This window comes from Cylas formicarius, unplaced genomic scaffold, assembly GCF_029955315.1.
Source record: "Cylas formicarius isolate icCylForm1 unplaced genomic scaffold, icCylForm1.1 PGA_scaffold_6__28_contigs__length_40554024, whole genome shotgun sequence".
NCBI lineage: Eukaryota > Metazoa > Arthropoda > Insecta > Coleoptera > Brentidae > Cylas > Cylas formicarius.
In genome coordinates this window covers 35,593,025-35,613,513 of record NW_026844347.1, presented here as the reverse complement: position 1 = coordinate 35,613,513, position 20,489 = coordinate 35,593,025, and the positions used below count along the sequence as shown (strand labels likewise).

At 39.2% G+C, this 20,489-nt stretch overlaps 3 protein-coding genes across 4 annotated transcripts; 1 reads left to right on the top strand and 2 right to left on the bottom strand.

Moving 5' to 3' along the window:
• Positions 1-2,789: 2,789 nt before the first annotated feature.
• LOC132703986 (negative elongation factor A) lies at positions 2,790-11,760 on the bottom strand. Its single transcript, XM_060673566.1, has 8 exons — positions 11,533-11,760; positions 11,152-11,406; positions 10,851-11,028; positions 10,606-10,797; positions 10,387-10,545; positions 9,117-9,341; positions 7,965-8,131; positions 2,790-6,298 (listed from the first exon to the last, which is right to left on the bottom strand). Exons 1-8 carry the CDS (start codon positions 11,758-11,760, stop codon positions 5,978-5,980), a joined length of 1,725 nt encoding a protein of 574 aa, XP_060529549.1. The 3' UTR covers positions 2,790-5,977.
• Positions 11,761-11,930: 170 nt separating this feature from the next.
• Positions 11,931-13,122, bottom strand: LOC132703987 (RING finger protein 37). The gene has a single exon (XM_060673568.1). It carries the CDS (start codon positions 13,120-13,122, stop codon positions 11,959-11,961), a length of 1,164 nt encoding a protein of 387 aa, XP_060529551.1. The 3' UTR covers positions 11,931-11,958.
• Positions 13,123-13,928: 806 nt separating this feature from the next.
• On the top strand, positions 13,929-20,486 carry LOC132703983 (uncharacterized). 2 transcript variants are annotated; one of them, XM_060673560.1, is made up of 6 exons: positions 13,929-14,118; positions 14,346-14,489; positions 14,548-14,633; positions 15,264-15,317; positions 15,368-15,442; positions 15,501-20,486. In XM_060673560.1, the coding sequence occupies exons 1-6, from the start codon at positions 13,939-13,941 to the stop codon at positions 20,236-20,238; spliced, it is 5,277 nt and encodes a 1,758-aa protein (XP_060529543.1). In that variant the 5' UTR covers positions 13,929-13,938; the 3' UTR covers positions 20,239-20,486. The 2 variants fall into 2 exon arrangements, with proteins under 2 accessions (XP_060529543.1, XP_060529544.1); XM_060673561.1 differs by having other exon boundaries at positions 14,080-14,122.
• The last annotated feature ends 3 nt before the right edge of the window (positions 20,487-20,489 follow it).

The following is a 20,489-nucleotide window of genomic DNA, read 5'->3' as shown; positions in this document are numbered from 1 at the left end:
ATAACATTTCTTAAAAAAAGGCAGATCACAATCGTCTAATTCCTACAGTGGACTTTAAAACTGAAAAAGGTTAATCCTACTAAATAACCCACGCATGACTTACTCCATGATAGACCTGGAAGTCTCCATTAGACTCACCTAGACATGTTGTTTGAAACCAAATGCATTTCATTTTGATTAGCAAAAAAAAATTGAGAAATACAATAACATTTCTTAAAAAAAAAGCAGGTCACAATCGTCTAATTCCTACCGTGGACTTTAAAACTGAAAAAGGTTAATCTTACTAAATAACCCACGCATGACTTACGACAGTACATACGCAAAATCTGGAGGAGGACCTTAAAAGACTGCAGGAGATAAACAAAAAAACAGGGCGAAAAGATTGTAATGAATGACAGAGGAAATATTGGATACGATGGAAAAAAGAAGAAAAATAAGGGATAAAGGCAATATAAAGTTTATTCAAGTGGATAAGACTATAAAATGTTCAATCAGACAAGCGAGGAATCAATATAAAACCCAGGAGTTGGCTTAAATAAATAATTATGAAACTGATGAACAAGTAGTAGTCGCTAACACTTTTTCTGAGCTACCTCGATTATAAACCTGGAAGTCTCCAATGGACTCACCGGGACATGTTAGAAACCAAATAGGCTTCATTCTTATTAACAAAAGATTCCGAAATACAATAACATCTGTTATAACATATCCAATATGAGACATTAAGTCAGTTCACAACCCTCTACTATTAACTTAAAAGTAAAAAAGGCCCTACTACTGAACAACATTAATTATGCGAATGACAGTCATATTCTCCTATACTTTGCAAGCCCAGTGCAGCCAACAATATGTCCTTGTCTTGACAACACAAAATTCAGGTTAAATAGTAAAACTCATGTCCCCTTCGTCCATCTTACAGTAAACCAACAAACAACCAATAGAAAGAGTAATCACCTATAAATACCACAAATATAAACGATCAGTGGTGTCATTGTTGTGGAAATAAAAATTCGCTTCGAGAAAGTCAGAGCATCCTCCTTTATCAAAATGAAAAAGGTTTTTAAAAGCCGAGATCTGTTAGCAACGAAAATACGTCTATTACGCTGTTATTCGTTGCCAATCTTATTGTTCGGAAGTTTTTACTAGAACATATAAGGTAGGCTTAACTATGAAAACAGCCACATCAACGATAAAAAATAATCAAAGGAAACTACAATACCCGGATGCGGAGAAGAAACTGCAATCGTTTGCCTTGTAGTACTCAACGTTGCTGATAAAGTTACAATAGCCATGTCAGCCTCCGTACCGGATAAGTATAAGAAGGCTTTTTTAAATATGTAACGGTTTTAAGGCCCTGTATAGTGCCGAGAGCACGTCAGTAAAGCATATTACTTTTATAATCAAGTTCCTCCTATTCTACTTGTTTTCATTGTCTTACATCTCTGTGGATATCGAAGTCGCAATGCTTTATGCTAATAGACTTGGGAAAGTCGTAAATTGTAAAAAAGTAGAATTAAACTGTCAAATGTCAATTATTGTTGGTCGCTGGATCTTTACCATCGCCGTGTAGTATCCAAGAAAGTTGAATAGTGGTTGAAAGCAGTGCACTTGTTAAGATAAAAAAAGTAATACACGCAGCTATAAATTTAATTTACCGAATTGCGATTCCGTCGATGATTTTTGCTTGACAGGATATACGCAAAAACAACTGTATATTGACAACCGCTTATCGTTACAAAAGTAATCCGTTTCTGAGAAATTGCACACTTATTAATATACTGAATTGATCGATTGATTGATTGATTGAAGCGCATAATAGTGTGATTTTTTTATGGGGAATACCAAACATGTCAGTACAAGGGGTTGCATAACTCGATGCGCAAAGTTTTGATGCATATTAATTGTAAATTGCAAATCGATTCAAAGTGACTCTCAAAACTCGTTGGACGTAAACCAATTCGCGGCGAGTGTACTTGCAATAACCTATGTAAACGTAGTAGACGTAAACAATAGTATATTATGCAACAAGTGCGGTAAACAGCATTTGACTCACGAGTTTATTTGACACGAACGGAGCGAGTGTATAATAGACGAGTGAGTTAAAAAGTTTACCGAACGTGTTGCATACTATACTTTTTATACGACCGTTAGTTTTTGGGTATATTTTCGCAAAACAACACAAATACATTCACTGACATCACGTGAGAATTGACAAACGTCAAAATTCAAAGCGTGGGAAATATCTCCGAAAACATTTATAGTAGAATAGTAGTGTTAAAACCATTTTATAGACCTGTTTTATAAGTTTTTACTTTTCTTGGTTATATTTTGCAATACCTACAGTTTTTTAAACAATTTGTCCATTGGGGCTTTTTATAATCGTATGTTTGGGACGCGACACTCTCATCTGTAATTACTGAAGTTGTGATGTCTATAGAAAGTTCTACACTTGCTTCTTAAGCACTTTTTAATATTTAGACTTTTAACAGTCATCTGGAGACGATATCGTCTCCACCGCCTTAGGTACCAACACACGTGACGTGAAAAGCTACATTTTGAGCATTTGCATTGAAACTATAGGAAATACTACTACTACAAAGCTAATCAAACAACAATATTATTTCAATAATACACGGAGAGTACAACTTGGCAACAATAGAGTACATTTTAGTGCCATGTGCCACATCCACAGTAGACAGAATTCTTCAAAAAATGACATCAAAAATCGGTGCCAGGTCAGTGTTTCTTCAATAAGGCTAATTTGGGGAATTATTTAGAAATAATTCAATTGTTCGAGAGAGGAAAGTTTAAAATTAGAAATTTAATTTTCCATTGGTCCACTACACCTGCTTTATCTAACTTCCTCGGTATTTTTTATGCGAAAACGTCTTTTAGACTTTCTATTTTGAGTCATCATCGATATTAGCAACTGGGGAAATTAAAAAACATTAGTAGAAAATATTAAACAGTATTTTATTTATCTGTAACAATATACAAAAATGTTCATCTCAACATACTATAACAACCTTCAAAATAAAAAACAAAATAAATATATTACAAACTCGACAATTATATACAAATGGGCAGAAAAAAATTAATGCTCTTTAAAATATACAAAATAAATCGAAAGATAATTACACCGAAATTGGCAGCAGAGCGCAGAATCACAAACGATCTTCTCTTAAGTTGGAACAACTCAACGTGTTAAAAAGTAAAAACAATAATATATAAGCAAAAAAAAAAAGGAGACGGTTTTTATCAGAATCAGTCTTAACGAATATATAAACATATTTCACGTCGGCCCAATAATTATAGACTCCAGAAAATTTCGAAAAACTTTTGTTTAATTTACTATGGAATTTATACGTCACTACGGATATGTTCCGTCGGGGTTGGTTACTGCCCCGACATTTTCAGGTTTTATAACATTTTTCAGATAACAATTTTTTCATGTACGATAAAATTTTCAATTATACAGTAAAAAATAACGAATACGTAAAACTTGGTAATATCATTTCCCGAACTAGTTTGACAACTTCACGTGATATTTTGTGAAATTCCTTTTCATTTTAATGAAGTTTTATGGTTATTTTATATTCCGTGACATTTCAAAGTTTTACAACCACTCAGGCGAACTTTTGTTAACGACTGTTTACAAAAACCATTACAATTAAAATGAAATTATTTTTTTCTATACGCATATACACATACATACAATCTTTACGACATTATGGAATATATCATTCCATTTGTTTTATGACACCTTTAATATATGTACTTTTCATAAGCGTCTCCCATCGAAATTCAAAATTTAAAAAAATGTCAAGTCAAGTGGTTTTAGTATCGAATTAACTGGGTACAAAAACTTAAGTTTAAGTCAGTCAATTATTATCTGGCTTCAGATAACGCAAAATTAAAATATTCTTCCCTCAAAACACCCAAGGCACTGAAACATACAAACACCTTTGTCTCCACCACCACTGCCCCCTCCCCGTCCAGTAAAAATTCGTAACACACTAAATTTGTATTATTTTAAAATTATTATTATTAATTTGAAACAAAGGAAAGAAAGTTGATATACCTGAATACCAAAAAACTAATACAGTTGAGAGGTTATTTCCAATTTAAAATTATCCGGATTTCATTTTTTTCCAAAAAATGTTATAAAAATAATATTGGGAATTCAGTAAGTTACCGGTAAATATGTTAGTTGGTATGGTGAATAATAATTAATCTGTTTATTCAACACAGTTTTCTGTTTACGGTCGAAATTAAGACATTTTGAAAATAAACGTCAATTTCCCATATACATCGTCTTAACCAGATTAAAAATAATCAACTTTCAAAACGCCACGACAAAGTAATCCAAATTTGAAAATGGAAAAAAATACACAATTTTCGTCTCACATATCTTTCAACGCTACCATCAGTCAGATCGACGGGTCAAGGAACTTGTAAAAAACTTCACTGACAGGTACACCACCTTGATTTTGCAACCAACCGGGACGCATAAAACCGCATATTATAATCTAGAAGGCAAAAGATATTATACCACAGGGGAGACGCAAGCAATCGTAAGTTTAAGGAAAAATTGGTTTCACAGCCGTAAATACCCGGACTGATCGGTAACAACTGAGTCTCATGCCAAACCTCATTTAAAAAAAAGTCGTATTAAATTTTTAGTTTGTTCTTAAGTGTTTTCAGTGTTTGTGAAGGTTGATAAGGTTGATTTGGATTTCAAAAATGTTTACGATTCTAATGATAACGATTGCCTCTCAAATGTTTCATGTTTCTCGGAAAAAAAGTATATTCTTAATAATTATATAGGTAAGAAATGCGTATTTTGTATCTAGAAGAAGAACGATGTTAGATGCAAAATATTACGCTCACTGCTCGCATCAGTACATTGCAACGCGAAAGTCTCTAAATTTTTTGTAATCTGTTGAACTAAAAATTGTATGTATTTTTATGCACCCTTAATAACCTGTGCAAAAGGTATACCGTAGCGATTGATTGATCGGTAACAAGCAATAAGAGAATAAAAAGGCGGGAAGGTGAAAGAAAGGGGCGTAAATACAGAGCAACCGCCTCCCCATTGATATTACTTCGAACACCATTCTGTTTCCTCCTCAAATTCTGTTGCACAAAAAATAGCAAAGATGTTCAAATTTTACGTTAACTCTTCTCTAAGAGTCGAATTTATAGTTGCTTCTTAGACCCAACGAATCTTCAAGCTTCTTTAAACCTGCCTATAGTCTAGACCAAATATGCTTTTAATCATAGCCGTTGAAACTTGTCATTTTGCAGTGGCCAGTCTTAGTACTAGCAAATTAGCATATTTTTTACAACAGAAAGCCAAAAACAAAAAAAAATGAAAAAATAAATATTTTTTTAGGATGTTACCCTATCTTTCGTTATTGCTTACATTCACGAACACAATCTTCTTCGGCATGTCACAGCATCTCATGAACATACAGTAATAACAAAACAATTGGAAAAATGGCCACGGAGACCTCTTAAAATCGCAAAAAAAGAATGGGGACACAGGTTGGTGAGGAAAAGGGCAAAGATATAGTAGTGTACTGTGTGTTGAAAGAGGTAAATATAATTTCGTTCACAGTTAGATGTACATTGACTGCAAAATTTAACTCGAGAAACAAAAGTGCTTTAAAAGTGTTAATTGATCCGAGCTATACCTTATACATAACTCGGATCTTGATTCCCCCTCAATTATAATGTCTGGTTATTTACGGTCGATTCTAGTTTAGAATTGAATAAGATAACTTTTTCCGACTGCTCCTCCCGTGGTAAAATGCCTTCTCTAAAAAACAACGTCTTAGGCCCCGAAATCGTTGGACTTTGTTCTACCGTGTTTTTTTTTTAGCAACCCTATTGGGACGCCCGAGTGTCACGCTCGCCTCGATGCGCGCCGCTGCGCAGTTTGATTACATTTGCCTAAAACGCAGCCCACCGTCTATCAGACTAGCGTCGCCGTCGCCGTGTTCTGCGGCAACTGGTCTATCTGGTTATCGATGTGCCTGTATTTTTTTATCCTCTTCCACTCGCCGTTGTTGTAGTTCATCTGGAAGTGGGTCTCGACCATCATGGTCAGGTAAGTGTCGCCCGGTTGCAGGACGTTCTCCTGGTCCTCGGACAGTTTGATGGTCACGATGTTACCGAGGTGGGGACACGGGTTGTCCCTCGATCCGGCCATGAAGCCCAGTATGAGGGCTTTTTCCGGCCGGGTGACTTTGTTCGCGGTCCGGAACATGTCCTGCGCCTCCAGCATTTGTTCCCTCTGCGAAAAGGGATGATTTTGTAATTGTCTCATTAACTGTAATTATTTCTTACTTGAATAATTGTCTATCTGTTTTATTAAAATACTTCGAAAAATCGAACTATGAATACGAAGTACCTAAACTTAAATAAATAAAATAAATTCAAATCAGAATCGGTTATTATTTATCTTGTTGTAAGGATGTTATGTAAAAGTAAAAACAGTCTAATTTTTTTTCTGAAGGACCCTAGTTGGTAACTAAAAACTAGATATTTTGTTTTAGATACTTATTCTATTTTTCACAAAAAAAAGTTATCGATTTAACCTGTGTGGTGGCGACCTAATTTCCTTAAAAAAAATAATGACATGCTATCATTTGTGAGCAGATTTGATCTCTTTTTTTGTCGGTCGTACGGTTTTCACTTACAAATTAAAACTAATTTCTCTGCTTGCTGTCATATTAACGTTTATATAAATGTTTAAACTTGGCTTGTCAAATTAATGATTTACTTTTGAACTAGTTGCTTGTTTGCTATCGAGCATGTCCCCTTTCACTATCAAATAGCTATTTGCCAACATCATGTTTATAGCATAGGACCAATCCCGCTCTCTAGCCAAAGCAGAAAATCTAAACCTTATTATAAAATTAAAAAGCCAGTTACTGAATGGTTAGTTAATACTGATTTATTATTAATAGTAGTATTATTTAAATACGCAGTGAGTACTTTGAATATCATACCACCTCAAATGAGTTAAGATTATTTAGTATTATTACTATGGCATATAATAAAGTAAAAGGGTGCAAGCAAAATTTGGAGCTAAGTATATTTGATGTGAATCGCATATTCGCGTGACGTCAGTTTTTTATTGAGTAAATCTTTTAGAAAATAATATATTAACCACAAAATTATGTGCCACTCTTTTACTCTTTTATGTTGGGAAAATTAAGAAATTCTGTATCTCTATTCTGCTATCCTTTTATTATGCACATGTTACCTCCTCAGTATTATATGGTAAAGTCGCTTGGGGTGCGCACTGTGTGCACATGGGGGTAATGAAAGCCCAAAAAAAAATCATAAGAACATTCACTAAAAAAATTATTAGTGAGTAAAACAATATACTCCTTGGAATAGTTCTTTTGCTGAGGGAATATATGAGTAAAGGAAATTTTTTAATTCATATTTTATCTTATTATGTATTGTTTCTGTATTCTAATTATTTGTAGTATGTGTATTTTTGGGCGCCAATATTGTTGTTAATTTGATTAAATAAATAAATTAATTAACTATTTAAAGAGATTTCATGTCTATTGGAATTCCTAGTATTGTATTTCTACCCAAATGATAATAAAGAATAATACGAGGCTTATTATATTTAAATATAAACATCTAAAATTTATACAATATTACATTACAAATGAAATATCGATAAAATTGTAGCGAAAATTCTACATGGTGATTAAAACGCGCAACAAAACAAAAATTTAAATTTTGATATTGAACAACTTCAATCCAAAAATGTGTGAAGCATTACATTTATATTTAAATATTTAAAAATAAATAAATGAATGTTATGACTGCGACTAACACTTCACCTACAACACGAATTTTCGCAGAAAAAAGAACAAGTTTTAAAATATTCGTACAAATATTACAAAAATTTGGGCAAAATAAGTTGAAAAACTTACGGTAAGGGCCAATCCCCTCCTCTGCAAATTAGTAGCCGGCTGCGGCTGTATCCTGATATGCGTGACGGTTTGCGGTTGCTGCTGCTGCTGGGTTTGTATGGGCCTCTGGGTAATGACCACAGGGGTACCGATAATTTGCTGCGCAGTTTGTATGCCCGTAGCCTGATCTGGAGATTGAAAAAATACGCGCTCAATACATGACCTCCGCCATAGACATATAATCAAGCTTGCTTTCATTATCCATAAAATAACAAATAATTCTTGTCCTTAAAAATAGCGATATGGTTTACAGGATGCGACAACGCTGGAATCCCCTACGTGGGTCTCGTACTAGGTGTGCCTCTGCTTATTTCTTGTGAGAAAAGTGATTTTTTTGAATGTGAAGTGTTTTTAGATATTGCCATTATAAAGACTAATACCAAAAATTCCGCAATACTGAGAAGTTTACCCAGAATTTTTGCCCACTTTACATGCTTGTGTTTGCATCAGAACAGCAATTTTGTGCAGTCTCTTACAACTGGACGTCTGTGGTCTCCACCACCCGACTAAATAAAAGACAGCTACATAGATATAGCTAGATAGAAAAAGATCGGAATAACTAGAATGACGAGAACTTGTTGGAAGATTGCTTGGGACAAACCAACATTTAGAAAATTAAAACTCTTTTTTGCACATCTCACACTCATGCACCATAATTATCGCCTTGTTACAAGTATTCCATAAAAGTACACCAAAAACACACCAAAACCCTAGCAAAACACAAAGAACAAGCCTAATGAAATACAAACTGCCATTTCAGTATAATGCGGCGACAGCGCCTCTAGTGTGCAATACGATATACTAAATGCCTTAGCGTTGTTGCCCAATGTAGGGCTTAAAATCTTACACAGAAGCAACTGTTCCTGATAAAACAAATGTATCCAAAATAAAAAATGGCATACAATAGACAAATATTGTATAATTCTAAAAAATTAAAAAAAAAATTTAAAGAAATTTCAATTTTCTTGGAAATAAAATTAATAATTATAGATCTGGCAAACATGTCCTATAACGCTTTTAGAACAGAACTAGGGCTTGGAACCCTACTAAAACTAAAGAAGCTTCTAGACGGTATATAGTCTAAAGTCTCCACTCTACTGATCTTTCTCTTACCGGTAGTAATAATGGTTCTCTGACCCGACGGCATAGTCGCTAACAGAGGCGGTACCGGCCTGATGGTCTGAGTAGTGACGTATTGATGCGTACCAGTCGGCTGTGCGGCTGGCGGTGGTAGGGAAGCGGGGGCGGGCGTAGGCGGCGCGGGAGTGGGCGGCGCCGATTTTGGAGGCGTTTGTTGAGGCGAATGCTGAGCCGTCGTGAGAACCGATGTCGCAGCGGCTGCAATTGCAAATTACGATTTATTCTGCTTATAACATATAACCTTCACATAAACCATAAATAAAAAGGACCCCAGGGCACACCCCATTCCCCACGTGCAAATAAATGTTTTATTATAATTATATTATTTCATTTGTTATCAATAAAATAGCAAAGTCCCACCTAATATTACATAAATAACTGGTGACAGATTTAAGAAAGCTATTAGACCAACTATAAGCATTTCTACCTCTTCTTTTTTATTAAGTAAATTAAGTGTTAATTATGATTGTGCAGTAACTGCCTTTTGTTGGTGACAACCTGTCTGTCACTTCCTGAAGGCAGTAAGTACAGGTTAAGTTAGGAAGCTCTGCCTCAACTTCGCCTTTAATAGTTCCTTCCTTTATCATTATTATATTATCTGGATAACACATCAATTAAGGGTAAACGAGAGCCTAGGAATCCTAGTTTTTTTTTATAGTAACTTAAGTTTCAACTTCCATAAGTAGTAAAGCATTAAAATTACCATTTTTTTCTATTGCTTTAAGACCCAATTTTACTCTTATATCTGGTCAGTTTTGGGATATGCTTGTCTCCGGTTTCCTTACCATAGTCAGCATGTTCACCCTATTGAAAAAGTGCAAAAAAGGTTTGCAAAATTAGTCCATTCCCTTAATCTTACAACTCTTACCAAAGGTAAAAAATATATTGATATAAAAATCCTGAATAAAATCCTACATGATTGTGTTGTCTGTGACACAGACACTTTTGAGAGGGGTAAACCTTGCTTCCACTTCATAGAACAAATTACGGACATCTTTAATCATTCTTTAAATGTTGTTGGCTCAAAAATAAATGTTCTGTGATACCTACTAATTTTATTTTTTTATCTTACATTCTTTTCCAACTTCAACTTTTGAAACTATCTGAAATTGTGAATTGTAAGAATTTTTTATGATATGATTATTGTATTTTTTTATATATATCTGCTGCTATCATCACATCATGACTTCAGTTTCCGTGACTATGAATGAAATTTAATTTTAAGCAACACCACGAAACAAACCTGTGGGTGTGATGGTGGGCTGGGGCGTGGCCGGTGCGTAGGCTGGGGTCGCAGAACCTAAACCCGCGGCATAGTCCGGAGTTTTGGGAGCGCCAGGGGCCGGCGGCGGCGGGCTCTGCAGCGCCGCGGTCTCCGAAGCTTTCTTGGCATCTTCCATTTCTTTAAATATGAACGATTTAGTACATTCATCAACCAGACAGAGAAAAACCAATATTTTACCCTGCATCTTCTTCCTTTTCTTTGCGGCCGCGTAGCCGAGTGGTTGATCGGCGATATCTAGTAATTTAACACCACCTTCTTTCCTTCCAGCCGGAGGTCTAGCTAACGTCGGTCGGCTACTCATATTGTTACCCAAAGCGCTGGTCCTGAAACCTGATGTGGGAACTCGGCTTGGAATACCCTTCAATGGGGCTAAAAGGCACCAAATGAAACAGTTTCAATAAAAGCATGGTGACCAGTCTCACTTGTATCTGTCATTTTCCTAGGCATACCCCTCGACCTCACGGGAATTACGGGCGCCGATGATTTCTTTAAATTCGAAGCTGCATCTGAGGACTTTTGCAACAATTCTGACCTCAAATGAGCCGACTTGGGCTTTTTTTTAATAGTAAAATGTTTCACAAGTTCCGGTTTGTGGCCTACCTAAAACAAATACAAACTCTATTCCTCTTGCAAATTTGTCTGCAAAAATATACCATAACAGTGCCTTCAGCACTCAAATTGAATTCAGTAAAAGGAGAAAATTATGTAACAAAAAACACTTACTACCGAAATGAGAGCACTTTTGTTCAAGTAATGGCATTCCATTGGCAGGATGGTATGTTCATTTTGCTTCCGGACGTGTTTCCTCAAATCGGAAACCAGATCTGAAAATATGGAACGTACTTCATCCACATCTGTTATTTCCGTATTTAATGAACCCGTGGACGGGTAGGTCTTTAAAGCGTCAGCTATCATCGCTACCCACAATTCAGAATCAGCTAAGGCCACATCCAAAATTTGTTCCAATTCTAATTTCCACTACAAAAAAAAATACAAATTTGAAAACACTCGTTTAAGGATTAAATGCAGACGAGCTTCACTGTGTGTTCACCGTTAGCTCGACAGAGAAAGGACATATCAATGCGAACCAAAATATAAACATACCTCCTCCAGATTCCTGCGCGGGATATGAAAGAAACTCAGCAACAATTTTAATTTTACTTGTGTTTGGAGGTCGGGAAAGCAGTCTTTGATGTTTCTCAGAACTTCGGCGTTTAGCTGAGAGCATATCGAACCTCCCGTCCAAGAATCATTCGAAATTCCCAATTTATTGTGAAGCCACAGCGAAGTATCGCTGTCACGCACGTTCGCCATCTTTGTGTAAAGTGACATTTGACTCCTTGAAGTTTGGTAGGCGACAAAACAAATCGCAGACCACAACTTACAAGATATAGAATTGTCAGATTAGTTCTGTATTCCGTGAGATAGTGATGTCAGAATCTACAATTCTGCGTTAACTCCGAGAAACGTTACGTAAAATTTAATGCTTGAAATTTATTTAAAGTTAATTCATGCATACAAAATTGGTTTTTAGTTGTTACATTTTTTAACTTGACTTTTAACAAATTCATTGCCACAAAGGGAACACTTTAATTTATCACAGATATCTAATAGACAAGTCCTGCAACAACAATGCTTGCATGGAAGCAAGTACATATTTTGAAGTGAATCGCCACATTGAACACAAACTTTGGATGTAGATTCACTCGTGAAGCAATGGAAATTTGGATCTAATTGGACCTTTTCCAAAATATCGTCCAAGTCACCATGCCCTCCCATCTTTATCTTCTTTGTTCCGCTTTGAACCGAATTGTGAGTGCGTAAAGTTCTTTTTAAAGTAAACGTTTCAGGCCTGTGGCTATTTTGTAACAAAAACATATCAATTCTACTCTTCAAAGCGACATTTAAAACCGGTTTCAAGCTGCCGGTAAACTTCTGTCCAGTAAACGGATCACATGCCCTCCTTGCAAAGGAAGATTCAATTTTTAAATGTTTGTCCAACGTGCTTTGATCAATTGTTTTCCCACTAGGCAATGTCATCGGAACTGTCATAAGCTCAAATGTTAAATCGTCCCTAAAGTCTTTGGGAACTTTGAATTCTTCAGTCTCAGAGGCACCGCAATCTGAAGTTGTATTTTGTAGCGCACTTTTGTTCATAAGACGTTCTATGGTATTTTTGGTAGTACTTGAACATGATCTAGAAGGAATTCCCCACACTTGGGCAGAAGCCATACAAGGTACCGATTTTTCCGTACGAAAAATAACGACCTTAATTCCAGTAGCGTTCAAGAACAGATTAAACGTGTCCGACTTGAAGTAGGATAGGTGATAATCCGAACTGTGCTGCGGCGGAGGGCATTCCTTGGAATATCTTCTGCTGTTGCAAAAAATTACACCTTCCTCCGTGTAAACCGCTTTGCAAATTGACGTGTAAGGCACGTTTAAGTTTTTCGCAAAGATTTCGACACCGGAACATCTTTGACTGCCCACGCAAGTGTTCAAAATTATGTAGTTAATATTTACGCCACATATAAATTCAAATTCTAATGCGACTGGTGGTTTTATCGAAGGGAATGCTATAAAACCTTTATTAAAATTTCGCTCGGTAATCAAATTTTCGGGTTCGTAATTCTCCGTAGAGGGCTTGTTGCAAAAAACTTTCGGTAACAGTTTTGAATTCAAAAAGTCATACATGTTTGAAGATGGCGCCAATTTCCGACCGACAGAATCAAATATTGATTGGTTTCATAATAACGGAATTGTTAAATATTTCTTGGTGGTCTCAACCCATCATAATTTTTAAACGCTTTTTTCTTTACTAAGCATTTATATCAGGGAAGGGTAGATTTGGGACATTTTACAATTAAACGTTCCACCCCAGTAACATACTGCGTTTTGATTGGTTCAGTTTAATGGCAATGGCTGTTGAGAACGAAAGCCGATGCATTTTGCTTATTGCATGTCGGGTTTTAAATGCAGCTTAATTATTAATAGGTTGCCCTCGTTTGCAACTAAATGCGACCATAAGTGCAGTATATCGCGTTTGTTTGGGATAATTAAATTTAATTAAGATTTTAAAACAAACAATGTGACCGTTAGTTGTTCCTGTACAGTGCTTTCATAAAAATCATCGCGAACGTGGCAGATGTCATTCGCGTCACAAATTTTAACAGCGTGTGGTTATTTTTTAAACACTCCTATGTTTCCACCACGATTGCAATTACTTTTGATCCGCATCCACGTTTGTACGAAATATTTCACCACACTGGACACTGGAAAATTGCAGATCAGGAGCCTACACTGCGTAACTTTTTTCACACTCTAGTTAGTTTACGATACTGATGTTGGCAGCGTTTTTACCAAATTTTCGAGTCTGTGATGTGATTGGTTGAGGTTCAACGTTCGTTATTATTGTTGGCTTGGCTTTCATTTTTGAAACTGATTTCGTGTTTTCGGGTCTGCGTTTTAAGGTGTGTTTTAACTAATGATTGTGGTAATATTAGGGCCAATATGAGTGGGCACATAGTATTGCAAAAAAAAAATGGTGAATGGAGCGTGCCATATCCATTGCCGTGTGGTCAAAAGGTTAAGATTGGTGGTGCCCAAAATAGTGATGTACGCTTGAAACTGAAAGAGAATTCTCTGTTAAAAGACACGCATTGCGTCTTGAATATCGACGAAGATGGGGTTGTAAGTATGTTTGCCTTTCCTTGCCTAAATATTTCAGTAACAATTCTGCTTAACCTTCCGCTGCGTTGTTTTCATTGTTTTTATCAAATTAACAATTGCTCGATTACATTTAAGTAACGGAATTTTTTAACTGTGATGATTTTTTCAATATCAGTTTACTTGCTTTCTTTATTTGTCTGTTGTTTTTTTTATCTGCATAGGATAAAATAAATATCACATTTTTTTAGTGTACTCTTATAAATAAAGTTCCTGATGTACCAGTTTATGTAAATGGGGAAAAGGTGGCAAAGCCGTACATATTGAAATCTATGGATAAATTTCAAATTTTTGAAAAAGTGTTTCAATATCGTAATGATAGCATCGATAACGCGGTAAGTTAACAAAACTATTTTCAATTTGCTTAAAAATTGTGGTTTACTGAATTTTTAGAAAATTAACAACAAAGTTGCAGTGATCGAATATCGAAAATCGGACCTGCCTTTGCGGAAATATTCAAAGAAATCACCTACATTCAAGTAAGTTTTAGCTAATTTTAATGTTAGGTATAATATGTCATTCTGGCCCATAGGCCTCATCCATCTGCGAGTCATCTGATTTACAATATTTTTCTGTATTGTATATAATAATTTAAAGAAAAATTATCAGTGCAATTTATTTTTCTATTTGATTAGGGTAATGTTATTTAAAAAAAATAATTTGTAGTTTTAATTTGCAATATTTCTCAAAAAATGACTTTATTACCAAGTTATCAAGGTAAGCTGCAGATTACGGAAAAAGATTTGATGTGTTGATATTATTTTGGAAGGTTCTCTGAAGCATATCCCCTGTGTCTCTAGCCATGATGTTGGTAGATGCGGTGATGGTTTATTTTTGTTGAAGGTTCATCAATTTCGAGCCAATATTTAAAGAGTCGTATAGATGGTCATAAACATGACAAAAAAAACAAAACACCCCTTTCGAACCACGCGACAAACAATGGACATAAGACATATAATCGCTGTCCCAAGAACCCGCCGTGTAATATTAGAAAATAGTGAAATTGAGTCTCATAAGGTTACTCCCTGACTTCGTTCAATTAAATAGCTTAATAGCTTAAATAACAATGTGAAAGTCGTTATAAATGTGTAAGTTATCTTTTATTTTAGAACAAAAATCCCGGTGAAACGAGCCGCGGTCGGCGGGATGATTGGTTTGCAGAGGTACGTGTTTGATTAAAATAAAAAAAATCTATTTTGGTTATTTTCCGCAGTTCTACAGCTTCGAACCGAGTACCCAAAACGTCGGCTACAAACTCAGCCCATCCGCCCAAACGACCTAAGTCGACGTACGTCTCCTATTCTATCTTGATTCGGCAATCTTATTTGTCCTTTTTTAAATTCCAGCTCGAGGATCATCGTCTCGAAGGGGTTGAACACGCCGAGGACCAAATTGGTGCGGCGTTTTTCGCTAAATGACGAGGCGAGGAGTGGGCCGACCAAGCAGATTTCCGAAAGAAACGTCTTGTTGTCGTCGAAGATCAACATTACTATATCCGAGCAGCGGGAATATTTGCCGACCGATGAACGCAATACCGGAATCTTTGCGAAAGATTTGTCGGTCGACATCGTCCACTACGAGGACGGTGCCCGCACGAACCTCCCAAAAACGCCATTAAATAAGAAAATGGACGCGTTGTCGCCATTTTATCGCGGCGATCGGATCTTCAAAATGTCGCCCAAGGAGAACGGCGTTTCCTTGACGTTTTCCCCCCACGCGTTGCCCAGCGACGCCCAAAACTCGATAAATTTCGATGCCATCGACGTGAAGGGCACCATTAGGACGGCCAAACAGTACATGGCGACCGGCAGTTACCGTGCATCGCCTCTTTTTAAGAAAGCCGACCAGTGGCGTAGGGACGGCCAAAAAGCTAACTTGGAGGACGTGGGAAGCGGTAAGCCTGAAGAGAGACAACAAGTCGAGAACGTAGGAGTGTTTGACGAAGATACGCAAGAAGCCGGCCCGAAATTCGAAGCGAACCTTTCGACCGGAAGGAAACGTGCGTCGCGCACGAGACGAAGCCTCCGAGGAGACGTCAGCGCCAGCGTCTTCGACGAAAGTACCCAAGAGGTTCCGGGAGTCAAAGTACCCGCGCCGACGCCCGATAATGTTACCCCGGGAACCGCAAAAAGCGCGACGGTGGTGGCGATGCCGAGGTACGCTCCGAGAAAATGCGCCTCGATCTACAGGAGGGCGCACAGCACCAGCTCTGCGGACGTGCCTGCTGCAAAATCCACACCGCATTCGAAATCGAGATTTTCAACTATCGGCCTCGCAATGGGAAACACGAGAAAATCGTCTGGGCATTCGGCTCCGAAGAGGGTCGAAGTTTCGTCACCTGACTGCCAGGAAATGGAACAAACCGCAACACCGCCCTTATCCGTGCAAAACACCCCAGAAGTGTCAGAATGGGCCAGTTTTGCAAGATCTAGATCCTCGATCGGAATGGCTATGGTTTCGTTTCGGTCCAAGTCGAGAGCGACGCGTTTGCAGGGGAATCAAGTACCTATTGATTCTTTCGCCAAATCGAATTCGGAGGAGTCTTCGCCGAAAGCACCCGTCGTTTCTTCTCGATCTTCTACGAGGTTGTCTGCGCAAACGCCAGCACAAAGGTTTTCTTCTCGATCTAGATCTTCTTCCGTTGCCGTCGGAGAAATGGGTACCAAGGGTCACTCATCCGGTGATTCTTCCTTGGAATGGGAAGTATTTGAATCGTCACCGGCTGTACCGGTTGCTTCGCGGTCATCTTCGAGATTTTCTACGGTAGACAAATCAAAATCTTCAAGTTCAAAGGTCAGCAATTTGGTACAGACCCCAGCACCGCGACTATCCAGATCGAGATCTTACATCATTGACGGCGATAATTTTGAAAAATCCATCCATCCGACGGAACCAGTCACGCCCCTGGGTGTATCGGCGCCGAAATCTTCAACTTCAAGAATCAGCAAAACCGCTCAAACCCCAGCGTCAAGACTATCCAAATTTAGGTCTTCCAGGACAGACGGAGATACATTTGACAAATCTATCGGTTCCACGGGCAAAATTTACACACCTGAATCTTCCGTTACTGGCGGAGAGATGGCGGGGCAAGAGCTGCCAATAGATGGTTCATTGAAAGACTCTTCATTGGCGTCGAACCCATCGCCACGCATATCCGTTTCCATTCGGTCTTCTTCGAGCTTGTCTAGAGTAGACAAATTTGAGATATCTAACGTCTCGACGGCGTCGAAACCGTCAGCTTCAAGAGTCAGGAGAACTAGATCTAGATCTTCAATCACTAATAGAGATAATTTGGAAAAATCGTTTGATTCGACGGAAAAAGTTACAGCCTTGAGTTTATCGGCGTCGAAATCTTCCATTTCAAAAATCAGCAAAATGACTCAAACGCCAGCACCGAGACTATCCAGATCTAGGTCTTCCGTTACCCGCGGAGAATTAACGGGCCGAGAGTTGAGGTCGAAGGATGGCTCACGGAATTCCGTTTCCTCTCTGTCCTCTTCGAGGTTGTCTAGAATAGACAAGATTGAGACACCTGCACTGAGATTGTCCAGGTCTATATCTTCCATAATCGGTGGAAATGATTTTGAAAAATCAGATGGGGGATCTCCCATTACAGCAGGAGAAGAGTTGAATAAAAGAGACGAACCGTCATTACAGATAATGTCCGTTTCCTCTCGATCCTCTTCGAGGTTATCTCCAGTGGACAAGTTTGAGAAATCCGCAGGTTCTAGGCCGTCGAAGGTCAGCAAAACTGCGCAGACTCCGGCACCGAGAGTGTCCAGATCGAGGTCGGAATCGAAAGCGTCGATTATTTCGATTCCTTGCGATTCCTACCGGAAAAGTACCGAGATTCGTTCGTCGAACGATTCGTCGCTGGCGTCGGACGTCAACGAGACGACGGCGTCGCTAAGATCGATTTCGGCGCGGTCGTTTTCGAGTTTCCGACGAAATTCGAAGACCGACGCGAAATCGCGCCACGATAACAACTTCGGCACCGAGGTGTCGTTCACGTCGACGCCGTTGCCCAAGCGTCATGCGGACGAAACTTCGGAAATTATAAACGTCACGTCCGTGTCCGACGAGGCCGAAAAGTCCGCCTGGAAATCGTTCGCCGACGTCGAGGACGCGACGCCCAAGTCTGCGGTCAAGACGCGCAGATCGGTACAGTCTGTTTACTACCCCGTGACAGAGGATATCACGCCCGTGACTCCCGAGAAGTGCATCGCCGACGACGACGGCGCGTTCAAAACGCCCGTCAACACTCCCGGCTTGTTCGAGAGTATCAAAAAATCGGCTATGAGGTCACTGAAACGGGGCAGGGAGTCGTCCGCTGGCGGTGTCCTAAAAGCGAAACGCGCGAGGATCGAATCGCCCAAGAACAAGACGAGCGTTAAGGATCTATTCCGCGGAAAATCGCCGAAAAACGACCTCGGCAAAGTGCCGCAGAGTCCCCGTAACGATTATACGGATGTGGCGGGCGTCAAGAAGATGTTCGTCACACCCAAAGAGAACAAACCTCCGAAGGACGACCTGACCAAAGTGCCGAACTTGAGACCCCTAATGTCACCGAAAGCGGTGCCCAAGACTCCTCGAAACGATTATTCGAACATCGCCGGCGTGAAGAAGATGTTCGCCACGCCCAAGGAGAACAAATCTCCGAAGAACGACCTGACCAAAGTGCCGAACTTGAGACCCCTAATGTCACCGAAAGTGGTGTCCAAGACTCCTCGAAACGATTATTCGAACGTCGCGTGCGTGAAGAAGATGTTCGCCACGCCCAAGGAGAACAAATCCCCAAGGAACGATCTGACTAAAGTGCCGAACTTGCGAGCCCTAATGTCACCGAAAGCGGCCGCCAAGAGTCCCCGAAACGATTATTCGAACGTCGCGGGCGTGAAGAAGATGTTCGCCACGCCCAAAGAGAACAAATCTCCGAAGAACGACCTGACCAAAGTGCCAAACTTGCGACGTATCATGTCGCCCCGCGAGCAAAACGGTCCGGCCAACGATCTGTCGGAACCGTACGGCGTGAAGCGAATGTTCGCCACGCCCACTAAAGAGCCGCGTAACGATCTGAGCGACGTCGAGGGCGTAGATCGTTTGTTCGACGATCCATTCGAAAATCTGAGCGGTAAAAAGACGCTGCGCGCGTACAGGAGAAGTTTATCGACGACGGTGAAGGAGCCCGGCGAGGAGAGTGAAAGGAAAACTTCGGCCGACGTGCCCGAATGTTCTCCCTGGGTCGAGCAGTGGGTGAAAGAACAGCAAGCGGAACGACGAGATCCCGTGTCGAGGAGAGCCGTCGAGAAGGATCCGGAGGTGATCGTATCGCCCGATCGATCGACAAGATCGGGAAGAACCAGGAGAGCGAGACGGGAAAACAACAATGACGTTTCGGACTTGGCCGAAAAGCCCGCCAGGGTCTTAAGGACGAGGCGGGCGGCCGAGCCGAGAGAAAAGGAACCTTCGAAATCTACGAGAAAAAGAAAAATGGTTAGCGAGTCGGGAACCGATACGGCAACAACGGAGTCGAACGTTCCACCTGTGGAGTCATCAAAATTATCCGCTCCGAAGACCAAAAGATCGGTTCCTAAAATTCAAGAGTCACAAACAAGTAATCCAGCGGAGACGACGCCAGACGGCCCTTGCCGAAATACCAGAAGAAGACAGCGGCAGGTGAAAAAAGATGAGGTTGGGGAGGAGCAACACTCCCCTGCTGCGCCGTTACAAAAACAACAGGCGAGAAAGAAGAAGGTGACCGACGAAGAAGCGATCGAAGCGCCGAAAAAGTCGACGAGGAGTAGGAAGAAGAATGAGGAGCATGTAAAAGAGGTCGTCGAGGAAACGGAGAAACCGAAACCGACAAAAAGTAAAAAAACTAAAACGTCGATTGAAACGGGAGAAGGAATCGATGTGAATTCGCCGCGAGAGACCAGAAGCAGGAAAGGGACGAACAGGAAATATTCCCAGGAGCTTTACGAAATTCCGAAAATGAAAGCAGCGCCTATGAAAAAGGTCCATTTCGAAGAGGAGAAAATTGATAAGAATGCGGGAATTAGGCGATCAAAGAGGAAGCGAGTGTAAATAGCATGAATTTTCCTTGTAAATAGGTATTAGAAAAATGATTTTAGCAATGTTTTAGTTTTGTTTTAAACAAAAAGATGTGAAATAAAAGTATGTGTTGAATAAAACGAAAAAAAAAAACTATCCTCCCAAGTATATATATTTATTATATCAAACGCAAGTGTGTTACATGATGATTAAAAATTTCTTAGTAAAGTATCCTTCAATATTAAAACATATTTTATTTACCGTATTCGGTAAAAACATTTATA

Bases quoted from the DNA above. Each gene is read 5' to 3' on its own strand.
- LOC132703986 (XM_060673566.1), bottom strand. From the start codon at position 11,760: ATGTCACTTTACACAAAGATGGCGAACGTGCGTGACAGCGATACTTCG. The intron at 11,029-11,151 runs GTAAGTGTTTTT...TATTTGTTTTAG, and splicing joins AAAGTGCTCTCATTTCGGTA to GTAGGCCACAAACCGGAACT. The intron at 6,299-7,964 runs GTAAGTTTTTCA...CCCTTTTCGCAG, and splicing joins GGAGGGGATTGGCCCTTACC to AGGGAACAAATGCTGGAGGC.
- LOC132703987 (XM_060673568.1), bottom strand. From the start codon at position 13,122: ATGTATGACTTTTTGAATTCAAAACTGTTACCGAAAGTTTTTTGCAAC.
- LOC132703983 (XM_060673560.1), top strand. From the start codon at position 13,939: ATGAGTGGGCACATAGTATTGCAAAAAAAAAATGGTGAATGGAGCGTG. The intron at 15,318-15,367 runs GTACGTGTTTGA...TATTTTCCGCAG, and splicing joins GGGATGATTGGTTTGCAGAG to TTCTACAGCTTCGAACCGAG. The intron at 15,443-15,500 runs GTACGTCTCCTA...TTTAAATTCCAG, and splicing joins CCCAAACGACCTAAGTCGAC to CTCGAGGATCATCGTCTCGA.